The sequence below is a fragment of the Lepidochelys kempii genome, chromosome 8, assembly GCF_965140265.1.
Source record: "Lepidochelys kempii isolate rLepKem1 chromosome 8, rLepKem1.hap2, whole genome shotgun sequence".
Classification (NCBI taxonomy): Eukaryota; Metazoa; Chordata; order Testudines; family Cheloniidae; genus Lepidochelys; species Lepidochelys kempii.
Genome location: NC_133263.1, coordinates 84,809,363 through 84,825,806, shown reverse-complemented (window position 1 = coordinate 84,825,806; position 16,444 = coordinate 84,809,363). Strand labels below are relative to the sequence as shown.

The window sequence follows — 16,444 nt, the reverse complement described above, 5'->3', positions numbered from 1 at the left end:
GCCCCCCAAACTGTTAACATTCGTACAGCTCTAGGAAAAAGAATATAATAAAAAGCTCTAAATAACATTAGTATCAGCAGACGCAATAACTTATTACATCACAAAGATGTCATCAGCTGGTAGTAAGATCTGCCGTAAACCCCCAGAAGCCATACAATAGTGGTTCCAATGTTACCAGTACCAAAGACGAAAAACAAAACAAAACAAAAAAAAATGCATAGCAAACAGTAAAACAATAACCTGCCCATAGGGGAATTTTTTTTCCTAACCCTAGAATAGTTGCCAACATTAAAACATTTTCCTAGGACAATGCTAGGAAGAAATAAAGCTAGGGTTTTATGATAGCTGGGGACAGCTGGAGTAGGGGGCTTGATAAACTGTGGGGTCTGGAGTCAGCATTGGTGAGGCGAGAGGGGGCATTGCTAGGTTTGAGGGAAAGGAAAGGGGGTGCCCTCTGGTCCCAGTCTGAATGGGGACTTGATGGAGGTTGGAGAAGCTGCTCTGAAAGTTCCCTCTTCTCCTAGCTCAGGCCCGGCATGGGAGATGCTAGTTTTTTACCTGGAGAGGTTTGATAGATTCCCACATGCTACCAGTCCCACATCATTGGCTAGGATACCCACTCCTTGGGACAGGTATTAAAAACCAGAGAGCAGACCTTCAGCTGGTGTAAACTGTCATAGCTCCATTGGTGTCAATGAGTATCTGCTCCCAGGACTGTTGGCAGGGATAGCCTCGGTGAGTGGTTTGTCTCCTCAAGCATTAGGATTTATACTCCTTGCTCTGTTTGAAGCTAACCTTCCACAGAGAGAACTAATAAAATAACAAAACTAAGCTGACAATCAGCCACAAACAACACACCTCCAAATTAAATGGAAAAGCACTCTTTAAAAAAAATCCTTTGCTAGTTTCCTCATATAGAATTTTAAAAGCACTTCATTACAATGTCTCACTTGGTTAATTTCAGTCATTTGCTACAACTGATTTTGATTTCTTTTCTACCTATACATTAATTCATTGACCCGGAACATACACAAAAGGTATCACATAAATGAAAAGCACGAGAGGAAGGAAGAACCTACTTTGCAGCTTCCCTGAGATCAGTTACATTTCTTGTTTTCCCTCTTCCATCTTTGAATGTCGTCTGATTTGCCACCGTCAAAATCCCGTTCTTCGTGGAGAAGTCAGGAAAGCATCTTTTAAGAACTGTTAAGTAATGAAAACCGTGGGTAAAAACATATGTTTATTTATCATCAAACTCCACTTTAAAATTATGGGGTTTTGCCATCAAGTTCGTGATTTGCTGTGTGTAAATCATTTCAGATCGGTAGTGAGGCCCAGATCCACAAAGGTATTCCGTCACCTAAACACCAGATCTAGGTGCCTAAGTCCCAGTTTTAGGCACCATTACAATCCAAAAAATCCCCTCTTGCCTGCCGCTTAACCTTGTAGCCTATACTCATTTAGCGCCTAAATTTTCATTGTAAAAGTTCCTTCCCTGCCTAAATTTCTGCCTCTGGCCATGCACACTGCTATCTCCCTGTAGGTGTCCAGACACCTATCTTCCACCTAAGCCCCAGCACAATCCACAAATCAGGTAAAGGTACACCCCCCCCAGCCTATCTCACCCTGGGGGCCCAGTGTGCTCAGAGGCCATCGACCAGACCAGAGAAGGAGGAGGTGGTGCCGCTATCACTGCCCACACCATAACTTCTAGCCCAGAGGTTAGAGCACTCACCTGGGAGGCCCAGGTTCAATTCCCACAGCAGCATGAGGGGAGGAAAGGATTTGAACAGGGATCAGAAAAATGCTTTGACTACTCAGCTAAGCAATACTCTGATGTGGGGCTTTCTCTCAGTCTCTCCTGTTGATGCTGTTCCATAGTGGCTAAATAATTAAACACTCCTTGGAACAAGGGGACTCTGGGATTAGCACTAGAACGCAGTGTATGTATTCAGAGACACAATGCTCCCTTTTTACCCTGCAGAACCTGTAGAGCTATAGAAGGTTAGATCCTAATTAGACTCATCTAAACTCCAAATACAGGGCCATATTATGCCCTTACTGTAGCTATGCTGTTAACCAAAGACAATAGGGTTGCTTGCCCACGTGCATAATTTAGTCTGCAGAGTCCTCATTACTGGGGATGACTCATGAGGCAGAAAGAACCCAGCTTGACCTGATCTCAGGTTGAGTTTTCACAGCTGGAAGATAGAAAAAACCATCTTTATACTTTTATACAGCGTAACATTGATTGGGCCGTTACTGACAGTCAATGCAGAGCCTCATCATGACAACACCAGGATCTCCTTTCAGAGTGAAGCTGCACGTTAACAACATACACACCAATCCTCTGCTGAGACATGTGCAAAAAGTATAACTACTCACAAGGCCTGCTTGGAATGATCATTGAAGGGCAATCTTCATCACGGATCACTTGAGCAACAGACTAAAAGAAAATAAACCCAAAAAGAGGAATTGGAGAATACAATGCAGAACAAATAAAACCCACTCAATCTGAGAAATCTTTACAATCAAGAAAATGTCCCATTTTCCCTCATTTGTGTCTTAATCTTTTGGCATGATTTGACTGGTGCATCTGCCTGACACTCACAGGATGAAAGCAAGAGACCTAACCATCCTTGGACAGTCATGGATCAGGAATAAAATATGCTTCTGGCTTTTCGAATGGTAATAAGATAAAAACAGAAGGCATCAGACCTGCCTATCAACTAATGGTGCTTCGGCAGGTGTTTTTGTCTCTCATAGAAAAAAAAGTTTATTATAACAGAATTAGTACATTTAACTCCAGGCTGATGTTAGAGTTGCTAGGTGCTCTTATTGTGGGAGGAATATTAAGGTATGTTCAAATGCAAACCCATGGTATTTCAAAATGGTCGTCTTATTGCAAAGCTGGAGTAATTCCCTGGCTAAAAAAATTGAGTGAGAAGCTGCAGGTGACTTACTACAGCGCCTGCTGATTCAGACATAAAACTCTCTAGGATGAAGGGGAAATTGTTAGTACTAATCAGAGCTCTCCTTCTCCACTGTGGATCATTGCAGCCTAAACCTATATACTGGAGAAAATTGACTTCTCTGGGTACATTTAAACTGCAATGCAAGCCCAAGCTTAGAGTCAGGCTTGAGCCCAAATCCCGCATTCAGTCTACACACAAATCTATCAGTCTCAGGCTCAGACCTACGGTCTTAAGACCCTGTTGAGGAGGAGGGGCCAAGCCCAGTCAAGCCAGGACCCAGAGTTTGACCCCTTTTACTTTGCAGTATAGATTCAGCCCACCCCCAACCCCAGGTCCTGGGAGTCTGCCAAAAGTATCCCACAATGTCATGGACCAACTTCCTTTCTCCTCTCTATCCCAAGAATCTTCAACTGACTTCAGTGAAAATGGATGCAACCCCCGCTCCACTTGGTGCACTGCAGGTTGGTGAGTCAGCGTTAACCCTTCCATCCACTTCTGACGAACGAGCTGCAATCACGCCATCGGAAAACCTTCTGTGCTTGCAACAGAGGCTGAACAGAAACAGCCTTTTGCATAGCACATTGCTTTATGGTCACAGGAGCACAGCCAGATTTTGGTAAATCTCTGATGAGAGGCCAGCACAACAGTGGGCGTTTGTAAGAGTACCAGGAACGATCATGCATACCAGCAAAGAAACTGGCACTGTAGCAACTTTACTGCACTAGTGACCAGTGCATGGAGTGGACTGAGTGGCTCAAAACTGAGTACGGGAAAACCAGGGACCAGAACTGCACCTCGGGCAACTCACCAAAATCATGCCTGTTTTATGAGGAGTTGGACCAGGTGCTGGGCACTGCTCTGAGCATGGAGCCAATGGTGGTGCACGATGACCTGGTCAGACAGGATGGCTGATGGGGACTGATGGAAGCCAGCAGCAGGTGCTGAGTGAGGACAGTAAAGTCTGTTCCTGAAACCAGCCCCAGAAGAGGTTTTGGAGCTGGAGCAGCAGCACTCGGAGAAGGTGCTTGATGCCCCGCTCCGACAAACAGCCCACTGCAGAGCATGCACCAGACATAGAAGGGACAGAACCTGTCCCTGAGCGAAGTGAGTTTCTGGCTCCATTTTAATTTTATTAATACAGTAATAGGAGGAATTTCCATTCTATGAACCAATGCAAAAATTACTGGATGTCACGGCTACGAGCATGCATCCTGCTAATGGCAGATTGTATGCCAGTAGCTTGACTCCCATTCAGTCCATTTCAATTAGAGACAGTCCATGCAGTCCATAGGTGACAAAATCAATTGTGCCAAATTCAACTTGGGTTTGAATTTTTGTCCAGAAACATGCCGGGGGGCAGAGGAGGAAAGCTGTGAAGTTCTGTGTGTTTGCTTGCAGCCATAACAGGGTAAGCCATGTGGAAGCTGACTCAGGATCCTACTGATTCCCTCATGGATTCTGACTCAATCCTGGGTGCTGACAGCTGCAAACTTTTCTTGAAGCAGGAATTCCAGACAGGTAGTCACATTTCAGGGCAGGACATATTTTCCAGGGCTATCTTGGTAGCCAGCTAGCCCACTCCACTCATACATGTGCTGTTCAGTCACTATACATTTGAATGCTTTGGCTGCATCCACTGTGTTTCCAATGGGATTTCAATCTGCCAAAAGCACATTCAGCAACCATTCTAGACCTGCTGACAGCGTAATTAAACCATCTTTTCCAAAGTGGACAGTGCACCATGGTCAAAGGGCTAGAGCGGCACATTTTGGGAGGGTGCTAGGGAGTCTGGTATACGCATGGTTTGACTCAGGTCTGTGCAGTGGAGTGTGGATGCCAGAGCCATAGGTTTACGCCCAAGTTGGAAAATTCTTAAGGTAGGGTTAACAGTCAGTGTAGATGTTCAAGCCCTGGGTTCTCTAAACCAGGGTCAGCTGACTTGAGTCCCACAAATCCTGGGCTTACACTGCAATGTAGACATACCCTATAGCACCAAAATCCACAGCATGGAAGTCTGCAGTTATTTTCCACTGAACTGAGCCTTCAGTAATCGCTTAAAGATTTGTGGATTTTGTCTGGTTAGCAGATCTTAACTCTTGACAATCTCAGAGCTGAAATACACTTACAGAAGAGCTCCTCTTTGAGATAATTTGGCATAGCTCCATTGATTTTGATGGAGTTAGACCGATTTATGCACACTAAGGATCATCTATTGTTAAAAGCAGAATGTATCCCATCTACATTTATGTATGTATATATACGTACCTTCCAAGGCTTATTAAAACCAGGTTTGCAGAACTGCCTGTAGTACTCCCAATAACTTTTGTTATGTCTGTAGGAACCTTGCATGTCTATGTATGTTGCAAACCTGTCTGGGCACTTTGAGACACAAAGCTGTAAGGAAAGAAAAAATGCATAATGATACACTGGAAAAAAACAAAACAAAACAAAAGACAAACAACCCCCCCACCCCACAAAAAACCCACTCATTCTATCAAAACAGCAAAACAAAAAAATGGCCATCTATAAAAGTGCCCTGTTTTATCAGATTGTCTGGAGCAATGCTTACTGTAGCATTTAGAAAGGGACAGTCATTTGTCTATTGCTAGAATCTCTAGATAAACACTTTTTAAAGCTTTTGATCGACCATTTCAAATCTCTCCCCAAGTTCTGGATCTCTCAACTGCTCTGCCTCCATATGTCTTGGTGATCTCCATACATTCTGATATACATGTACAGTTTTAAGTTTGTTTTTTAAAAATTTTTATTGAACATACACAGGAAAAAATCCTCAAAAAGGCCTTGATCTAACCCCCTAAGCACAGACAGCTGTGTATGTGAATATGCTGGTGCGGCAGCACAAGACGTGGCACGGCACAAGACACAAGACACTGGCCAAATGAAGGGGGCATTTGTACTAAATTAAAGCTGTAAATTGCCCTTTACCCATGTCAGAGTTCCCACAGGTATCAAACAAGTCAGGTGCACATGCCAAGGGCAAAATTCACATCTCCCCAACTAAAGCCAAAGTAAGCAAGATGTGTGTGAGAAACTAAGAGCTGGGAGAAAGAAAAGGAGTACTAGTGGCACCTTGGAGACTAACCAATTTATTTGAGCATAAGCTTTCATGAGCTACAGCTCACTTCTGGGAATGACTGGATCCACCCACGGGTAGGCTGCTATTCAGATTCATGTATGGAGTAGTGGTTGCTGCTCCAGCACACACTCTAAGCAGGCCTTCCTGACCACTGGGTCCATGATTATGCTCTGCCCTCCTCAATGTTCCTGTGAGCCCACCACTGTAGCATAGAATGGCTGCAGAGAGACTGCACCCCCTGCAAAGCTACCCTCTGTGGACCCTTTCTCTTTAGAAAGGCTTGTCATAGAAGGAAGTTAATTTCCCCTAAAGGGCATAGCATACAAGTGCCCTAAGCAATTATTTCACATCATGAACATGTGAGGGAATGTCCATTGAAAGGGATCTTATGCCATAGGCCAGGACCTGGTGGGTGCAAGAGTCTAGTGGACAAGCCATGGATCAGGGAATGAGGGAATTTGAATTCTATCCTTGTTCGGACAATGAATCGCTGTCTGCACATCACTTACTATAACCTCAGCTTCCCCCTCTGTAAAACTGGCACTGATATTTGCTATGCATGGGTGTTGCAAGGCAACATTTAAACATGGTCTGTACAGGCCTCTAAAATCCATAGTACTGGCAAGGCCTGTCAGTGGCAGCAGAAGTAGGAACAGATCTCAGGACTGCGCTCACTCAGGTAAATGATCTGGCTTGGGAGACCACCACAACCTCCTCTAAAAGTCACAGTGTGAAGTATCAAGCCAAAGTGGTTCTTCAGCATTTTCACAACAGCCGTTAAAACCTTTAATCTGAATTATCATCCAAAGACTAGAAAAGGTCAAAAACCGCTCCAGTTTTACAGATCTGTTGTGAACCTGAAAATAGATAAATTAAAACACAACCTGTTTGTGACGAATATTCCATCTTGCTTGCCTCACATTAGTGATTACTTGATTACAGCACGAGTCCCAATCCGAGAGTGCATTGCACAACAGCAGTAGCATTGACCTATATATTTCTTAACATTATGCAGTGTTCCCTGTAACATAAGAGGCTGCCGCACAGTGTGCTAGGTAACAAAGTCAAGACCACAGCAGCACAAATCAACACAGAGATTCATTTAATATTCTACCAAAGTGACAGGACCAGACTATATTACTTGGTTTACACTAGAAATTAATGCTGGTGTAACTACATCGCTCAGGGATTTTCCACACCCCTGAGCAATGTAGTTATACTGACCTAATCCCCAGTGTAGACAGTGCTATGGCAACAGAAGGGCTTTTGCCATCGGCATAGCTACCTCTTGGGGAGGTGGAGTACCTACAATGATGTGAGAAGCTCTCCCATCTGCATAGGTAGCATCTTCACGAAGCGCTGCAGTGGAACAGCTGCAGTGCTGTAAGTGTTGACAAACCCTCAGTCTCTGTCTACACAAGCTATGTATGCCTCTCTTCTACTGGGACCTTCTGATCATCCCTTCTTGTCAACTGTTGAGAATAGGTCACTTCCACCTTAACTGAATTGGCTCGTTAGCACTGACCCCCGACTTGGTAAGGCAACTCCCATCTTTTTGTGTGCTGTGTATTTATACCTGCCTATTGTATTTTCCACTCCATGCATCTGATGAAGTGGGTTTTAGCCCAAGAAAGCTTATGCCCAAATAAATGTGTTAGTCTATAAGGTGCCACAAGGACTCCTCCTTGTTTTTGCCAAACCAAAGGGTTACTTAACATTAAACAATCACGTTGACCACTACCAATTCCTCAGAAGGCATGTAACATGTCTGGACAAACAAACACTATTGTCAGTAGTAAACAAGAAAATATGCATTTTTTTAAACATGGCTGGTTTGGAAAAATCTGTGTGCCAGTCAAAATGATTTTCTGAAATATGGCTATAATAACGTGCACTAACTACATTGCTGCACAGTCACTCGTGCTATATTCATGACGGACAATTAACCAAATCCAGTCACACTCACATTGGGAATTTTTTCAACCCTAAATCCAAAACAAACAGTTCTATGCATTTCTATTTATTTTCTCCTGCCCTTCGTTAACAATATACACTGAATCCACTACACTGTATACTCCACGACACATGTATACCACACTGTATACACGCTATACACACACTGCGCTTTACAATATGATCAAACTATAAAACATTCTACAAAATGCCACTAGTCGATCAAATAACTTCTGTCAAGTTTTAAGCAGCAATAAACAAGAGGCAGAGAGAATGTTTTCTCTCTGTATTTCACTTACCTGTGTTGTAGGGCACTGTAGGTTTATTAGCACTATTGGGCTGGCACATTTCAGAATGTTGAAGTAAAACAAAATGGTCTTGTTCCTATAGAGAAATAGGAATAAAAACAACTATTTTAATATGTACAGATGTGTATATACTATGTTTATGACCAATAGTACTTGCATGAAGTTACTACCAGCACACAGCAAGCTGTACCAGCTGACATTTTTATGTTAATCAGAAGGTGGCGCCAAAAATCAAACAAGAGTGTTTTGTTGCTCAAAACCTGAAGCAGCTGCCTGGGAAAACAGAAACACAGCACTTGAAAGGGATTCTCACAAACCCAAGTACTGGTCAGAAGTAAGGGCGAGATTGTGGCTGGCAGTGCATGAGGGGGAAGGGAAAAGAAGGGGAAAAAGCCTTCTGATCTTCACCCTTACGCCGGGGCCAGGCACAATGTGGTCAGGGCATGCAGCTACTGCAGTAGACTTGCATCAGCATCAGTGGAGAATAGAGCTGGTGGGAACATTTTCATTCCAATGTGGAATGAAAACAAATTTTGAAATCTCAAAAGTTGCTATGAAACGGAATTGTCGCCCTGCGGTCAGCTCTAGTGGAGACCTCCTCCAAGGGAGCAGGTATGGACAAGGCCATGGTCCCGCCCCCTCCACACTAGGCAGCAAAGTTAGCTGGGTGTGAGAGGACTGCATGCTGCAGCCTTGCAAAACGTAATGGCAAATCCCCTGCAGCATGCAATTCCAACAGATCCCCCATTGCAACACAGCTATCTCCCACCTCACTGCATGGCTTTAGCCTTCAAGGCCCACTCTGGCCCATAACACGTAAGTGTTGCAAACGGTAACTCCCTGTGCAGTTGGGAGTAGCTCAACTGGCCTAACAGTTTAAAAGGTCAGGATGTTTTCACTCACACACGTTCAGTCATGTACTAGTTAAGGAAATAGTTACACACTCCTTGCAAATATAACTCCCAATCCTTAACTGTTATTTCTTCAAATCAACAGAGTAACATTTTGGGCTGAAATATCCCAGCTCTTTAAGAGTTCCCTGGGAGTATGTACCCTTTGTGAGCTACTCAGCACAGCCCATGTCATTAACACATTGTTTTACTCTCATGTTGATGTGTTCGATGGCTGCTGACATTAACAGGAGACAACAAAGATTAAACGTGTATGGCAGAGGAAAGTGGCCACATAGCAACAGAGAAAGAGAGAGAACACACACAATGGACAACAGAAAATGGGGTGAATGCAAAAGAAGCCTTCTGCTTCCCCCAAGGGGCGGGAAGCCCCCAGCCACCAATGTCACTACCTGTTTCTGCTTACCTAAGCCCTACAGTGGGTCGTGTGTGTATATGTGTGAGAGAGAGAGTGAGAGTGAGAGTGTGTCCAGATCCTACTTCCCTACTGCTTTGCACAGGTCCACCAAAGGGTTGGCGCCCGGCCCAGTTGCCTCTCCTGATCCGCCAAGGACTCTGGGGCAATTCCTCCCGACAGTTCTGCCTCCCTGTGCAGGGGAAGGTGGAACTCTTCTGGCCACTTCTCTGCAGCTCTCTCCAGCTCCATGCAGGAATCTGCAAGAGCAAGTGGCACAGACTACCTCCAGACTTCTCCTCTGCTCCCTTCCCTGCCTTGGGAGGGGACACTGTCTTGGGCGTTCCTCCACACCACTCCCTATCCCCATGCAAGGGGCCTGGTGGAAGCCCCTCCAGCTGTGGCTCTGGACACTTGCTTCCTCAGTTCCATCCCTGCAAGCTGAATGGGAAGAGGAAAAAGAGGCAGCAGAAGAGTTGTATCAGCTGTGGGCTTTTGGTTGCTGCTTGCATGGAACTGGATTTAATATCAGTTATAATTAAGTGAGGGGTGTTTTAATGCAGACTTTAGAAAAAGGAAAACCTTTCCTGTAATGTGGTTTCATGGCTCCAGCTTCGGTTTTCATAGAAATAATGTTTCGACACATAAAGCTCTTTTCATCTGCAAGTACCTCACAGATACTAACAGATTAACTAACCCACGCAGCTCCCCAGATGAGCTAGGAATTGCCACCCACGTTTAAGAGACTGGAAAATAAAGTTGGGTTGAGACACTAGACCAAGGCCAAAGAGGGATTCAGCATCAGAGCTGTCTGTCTCCCAAACCTGAGCTCAGACCACACATCCTCTCTCTAGTAGCATAAAGACAGCAGGTAGCTAGCAGCAGACACTGAGACCTTGCTCTTGTTATTTTCAGCTGCTGTTTGGTACTTAGCACCTGCTGAGCAGGAAATGCTGGTTTGTACAGAGTGAGAAGCAGTCTGCCATGCTTTTGGTTATTCCTCCCCAGAGATGAACATAATGATTTCTCAGAGGACATATTAGTTAAATATCCTAATTTGAGCAGTCAAAACCAGTGGCAGTTAATCAGAGTCTTCACCTCTTACAAAGACACTTTAAAATATGGCTCTCTTTGCACTTAATGGCACAAGCCATATTTTATAATAGTATTTTACTATTCAGTCTCCATACTATGCAAACAGCTGCATTACAGTAATAACTCAGGTCTAAATTTCCACTAATCAACTGAGCTTTTCAGAAACCTTAATTGGAATAAATACAGTAAGGTGGGGGTGGAGGTTGCTTCTTCTGAAGCCTCCCAACTGAATTCCCAGGAGGCAGAGGGCTGATGCCTCGTTTCTCATGTAAGCCTCATGAGAAATAAGCCAGATGATTGCTCTGAGTACTCACTCATTTATGGTGTCCTTCTGGCCACAGAACTGCCCATAGCTGTCAGTCGGATAGACCACCTTCCTGGGGTCACCATGTACCCAAGCTAAAAACATATAAAGAGAGAGACAGATCTTTTAACACCATATTCCAAGTGTCCAGCAGTAGCCTGCTAATAGTTCACTTTCTCTAGCAATTAAAATGCACCACCTGTCATGTACTATTTTAACCTCTCCCAATAGCTACTGAAGATAATTGATTTTCCTTAAACAGTAGATTTCTTAATGAAAAATTAAATAAAATATGGATGGATCAGTGAGACAGTAAAACATTTCTCTTTTTTCCTTCAAGACACACACGTCTGGGTGGTGGCCAGAATATGAGGTAATGCACTTAGAAAATAATGGTTATTAAAAGGAGAAAGAGGAGGCATTGCAAAAGCTTTGTTGGCTTAAAGCCACACTGTGCCATGGAGCTAAACCTCACAGACCAAACTGAGCCTTTGATTATACCCACAACCTCACTGAAACAAACGGGGTTACATGGGTGTGCGAAAAGGCAAGATTTGGTGATGACAATCTAGTGGACATCGAATCCCATTAAGAAGGGATGCAAACCCCCATTTCAGGATATAAAACCGTGTGCTCAGCCCTCAGCGCTGTGGCTGGCTATGCTGATTTGTTCAGTACATAGAAGCAGAGACACAACTGTACGAGTACAGAACCTCAGCCTGAACCGGAGGATGCTCCTTCTATTCCTTCCTCAACTTCAGGCGAGGATTTCTTGCTCCTGAAAAATCTCATTTTCTCAAACTGTTTATTTCCATTAGCACAATCCGTTCCCATTCAGGACCTAGTACACCACTAGGAAAATCATCATTAGTATAATTTTTTTCTAAGCTATAGAGGTCAGACCTGACTAATCTTCACAACTCTCCAGTAAGCTCTGAATAATTTTGACTGCCCTTAGCTATCACAATTTCTATCTATATCCTCCCCATAACAAAATAATCAGAACTTCACCTCACATTCTAAATATTACCTTACAAGTGCAGGATGGTGCCAGCATATTAGCCCACACAGTATGCCCTAGATCTGGCTTACTAATACAACTGCTGCAAAATGTGGATGGCTTTGGTTTTATTAAGTGTGATCATTTCCTAGTCTTTTCTTTTCTCTGGAGCATGTAGAAAAGGCAATAGCCATTACGATTATGTTTAGCCCCTAATTTCCACCTCTCAGAGTGTACACTGAATGTCAGAAGCCACTTTAGGCCCTGATCTATACAAATTACTTTGAACTTGTTTCTCTATAATTGCCCCACTTTTCTGTTGATTTTGTGGTGCTAAATTTAGTCACACTAGAAATTAAATCTTCCTTCAGGTCATTGCAGGGGCACTTAGATACAACGGTGATGGGTGGAATGGAGAGACAACCTCTGCAAATCACAGAACAGTAGATGTAATACTTATCCTTGCAGACTATGGGCTAGATCTGCAATATACCCTCCATTGACTTTAATATAGCTGCACCGCTGTATACCAACTCAGAATTTGCTATGTATCTTTCACCCTAAATCGTTTTATTTTTCTGGCACTCTTGATTTCTGGATCTTATGCTAGTTTCTAAATTCATTTTAATATGTCTCAATTACACCATGTTTTCTAGTTTGTAAAATAATCTGCTAGTTGGTCTCAAATATTTTCTAGCCATTCAAATAAATTCTGTCTATTTTCTCCCTTATCTATTAAGACCTGGATTCTGCAATGTACAAAAATTCTGCACCGGTGAGAAGTCCCATTGACTTCACTCAGTAATGTTTAACCTAATCTATCAGACATGATCTTCCTTATATGAATCCATATAGTCAGTCTTTACTACATAAGATATATGTACATTTGGTTTATGAAATAATCTAAATTTTGAGTGAGTGGTCTCTTTCTGTGTTATATTGTATGCCTTCCTCCTAATATTTTCCTGCATCTCATGCAGTTAAAGGACAAGGCCAAATGGATCCGTTTCTCTGCTGACACCAAATGGGTTTAATCCCTTATTTGTATGCTCTTAGATGGATTTTCTTATCAACCTTTCCACCACCAAAAATTACTTTATAAAAGTATTTGAAAATTACTAAAAGAAACCATTTGTTCCCTTCTTGACTATTTTCCCTCACACTAGCATAGCAGGAGGCAGCATGGATAAAGCCTGTCAAATCAGATTCAAAGTAGTGCTGAGATTTCAGTAGCAAAACTTCTTCTGCGTTGTATAGATAATTTGGAATTATCTGCTACTGCCAAAAATATCCCCTTCCTAGGTAGGATATTTTATCTGCAATTATTCCCCCCTCCACACACACACAAACACACACAATTGGAAAAAAAAAGACAAAAATTGCAGTATAACTTTGCTAATCATCTCAGAACACCATTTACACACAGAGAAATCAACCCTCTCCCCATTGCTCAGCAAAGACCAGAATGCTGTAAAGAGGCTGCCTGTGATATCAGGGACTGGGTGAAAGCCCAGAAGTCTACACAGCAATGAAACAGCCCCGCAGTCAACTGGCATAGGCCAGCCCACAGGTTTTTGTTTGCTGTGTAGACATATCCAGAATTTCCTGTGCCTAGTGGCCCATGAGGCAACCCATTTCCCCACTGCTGTCTGTCCAAAAGCAAAATGTTTGACTCCATCATAAATGGTCTCTGTGATGGCAGTTCGCTTTTTGACCATCCTGCAACAGATCATTCTTTGTCCTCCTTGCCATAAGGCCCTTTCTTACTTTTACAAAGCATTGATTCATAGATTCCAAGGCCAGATCACCATTGTGATCATCTATCCTGACCTCCTGTATAACACAGGATAGAGAACTTACCCCAAATAATTCCTAGAGCAGAGCTCTGACACAAATATCTGGTCCTGATTTAAAAATTTCCAGTAATGGAGAATCCACCACGATCCCTAGTAAATTGTTCCAATGGTTAATTACCCTTACTGTTAAAAATGTGCATCTTATTTCCAGTGTCAATTTTTCTAGCTTCAACTTCCAGCCACTGGATCATGTTGCACCTCTATGTGCTACAATGAAGAGACCATTATAAAATATTTCTTCTCCAGGCAGATGTTTATAAACTGTGATCAACTCACCCATACATGAGCTCCTTGAGTCTATCACTACATGCCTGTTCCCTAATCCTTCAATCCTCGTGGCTCTTCTCTTAACCATCTCTACTTTATCAAGATCCTTTTTGAATTGTGGACATGAGAACTGGACACAGTAGTCATCACAGTAGTGCCAAATATAGATGTAAAATAACCTCTCTATTTCTATGTGAGATTCCCATTTACGCATCCAAAGATTGCATCTTTTGGCCACAGTGTCATACTGGGAGCTCATGTTCAGATGATTATCCACCACAACCCCCAAATCTTTTTCAAAGTCACTGTTTCCTAGGATAGAATCTCCTATCCTGTAAGCATGGCCTACATTTTTTGTTTCTAGTAGTATACGTTTATATTCAGCTGTATCAAAGCAGTTTTTTGCTTGCTTGCACCCAGCTAAGCAATCCAGAAGGCTCTGTATCAGTGACCTGTCCTCTTCATTATTTGCATCTCCCTATTTTTTGTGTCATCTGCAAATTTCATCAGTGAGAATTTTATGTCTTCTAATTAAGCTTGCAGATGACAAAAATTGGATACTTGTATGCACTGAAACATCATTGGCAATACAATTATATACAGATAAACAAAGTACATTTTGTTATGTATTATCCTTACTGTTTTATCATTTCTCATTATCCAATGCCCACTGAAGTCACTGGAATGACTCTCACTGGTTTCACTGGGTTTCGATTAGGCCCTTAACTCACTAATTCTCCAAATGTGATCCTTTGCAATGGGCTTCCGGGGCATTAGTGGGAATTAGTGAGGTACTAGTGCTGGACATTTTGCTCATACTTTTGTTTTTGTGAAGTATTCTGAACAGTATTTCCAGTTTTTGGGGACTCTTGTCCAGTTGCCTTCATCCAGTGGCCCATACCTACTGATTCTTGGTTGTAGCTTTCCTACAAGTCTGAGGCCTCAGTCATATTGAGGCACTAAACCAGTGTTGGATGAACCTGGTTTAAAAAATACAGTAAACGAGCTTTTCTATGTCAACACTTGCTCTCATCCACTTTACTGGGATCAAAAGTGAGCCCCTTATCTAGAAAGCAGCTTTAGAGAACAGATTTATCTGGGTTTGCTGTAAAATTGGTTTCCTTTAGTTTGAAATCATATCTGCTAGGTGGAAGTAGGGAAAGTACATCTCAACTAATTTTCAGAGAGAAACCGAGAAGAATTGGTCTGTTATAGAGGATGGAGATTTAACATTTGATTAATATTGCAGCAGAAAATAGAAAAAAAACCCAACTATTACTTTCTTTGTGAGTTAGAACAATGTTGGGAAAAGAATCCCATAGGATAAATATTCCATTTCCTATCCTATTCAGTGTAGAATTGTACCTAAATCAGCAGCCTCCATTGACAGTGGAAGGTTATTATCATGATTAGCATCAAAGAGTAGGGTTTGAGTCTTATTTGTTGCAGTGCCCTACTGGTGACCAAATATCAAGTACTGAAAGTACAATGAAATGGAATCCAAGTATATAGAACTTTTATGCCAGCAAAAGGTTGTGCGTGGTCTGATGCTTGTAAAATCACTGTTTGAATGCTGGCATACACAGCTGGGCTGAAACAAATACATCAACCAACCCAGCTGAGTCAGCCGTCAGTGTAGCAGTGGGACAGCATATGACACAGGCAAAGCAGCTGACAGACAGGGATCCACAATTCAGGATGGCTGAAGTTATGTCATTATCCTGTCACTGATGTACACAAGAACAATATCAGAAATGGCTAATGTCTATCATTTTAAATGTTTATCAAATACATTTTTTTTTTGGCTGTATGGTTGAGTCAGTGGATGTAAATAGTGGAAAACTCCTTGTCAAGGAGAAACTGTGATTAGCACAACTGCTTCCACTGACATTTAAAAAATAACTGCAAATCTGTTTAGCTTATTTGAGTCATTCCCTCAGTGTGCTTCTTGGGAATACAGGCTTTCATATCATTATTTTGTTTCCCTTCAAGGTATGCTTTTAATGTTTTAATATTGGAGGAACAGGCCTACCCAACTGTGCTTATGGCTTTTTAACACAAACAATTTACAAATGCAGTGAAGCAGATAATAGGACATATGATACTGAATTTGTAAATCCATTCTGATGACACTGCTGTTGCATAAACATTCCTAGAAGCAGGACTACTACATAAGCAACATATTGTTCACTACTTCACAGGTGGCCTACCAGCCCAGTGGTTAGTCCCCAGTTATGCCCCTGAACACAAATCAGAAGAATTCTGTTCTAGAAGAATAAGTCTT

General features: G+C 42.5%; 1 protein-coding gene across 13 annotated transcripts in view; it reads right to left on the bottom strand.

The window, feature by feature from the left end:
- SLC44A5 (solute carrier family 44 member 5) overlaps positions 1-16,444 on the bottom strand; it is a 183,408-nt gene that overhangs the window by 33,516 nt on the left and 133,448 nt on the right. For all 13 annotated transcript variants that reach the window (XM_073357319.1, XM_073357326.1, XM_073357321.1 and 10 more), the window contains 5 exons: positions 11,048-11,132; positions 8,325-8,409; positions 5,241-5,369; positions 2,386-2,446; positions 1,080-1,203 (listed from right to left, as the gene is read on the bottom strand). In XM_073357319.1, coding sequence (XP_073213420.1) covers positions 1,080-1,203; positions 2,386-2,446; positions 5,241-5,369; positions 8,325-8,409; positions 11,048-11,132 — 484 coding nt within the window. The remainder of the gene's footprint in view (positions 1-1,079; positions 1,204-2,385; positions 2,447-5,240; positions 5,370-8,324; positions 8,410-11,047; positions 11,133-16,444) is intronic.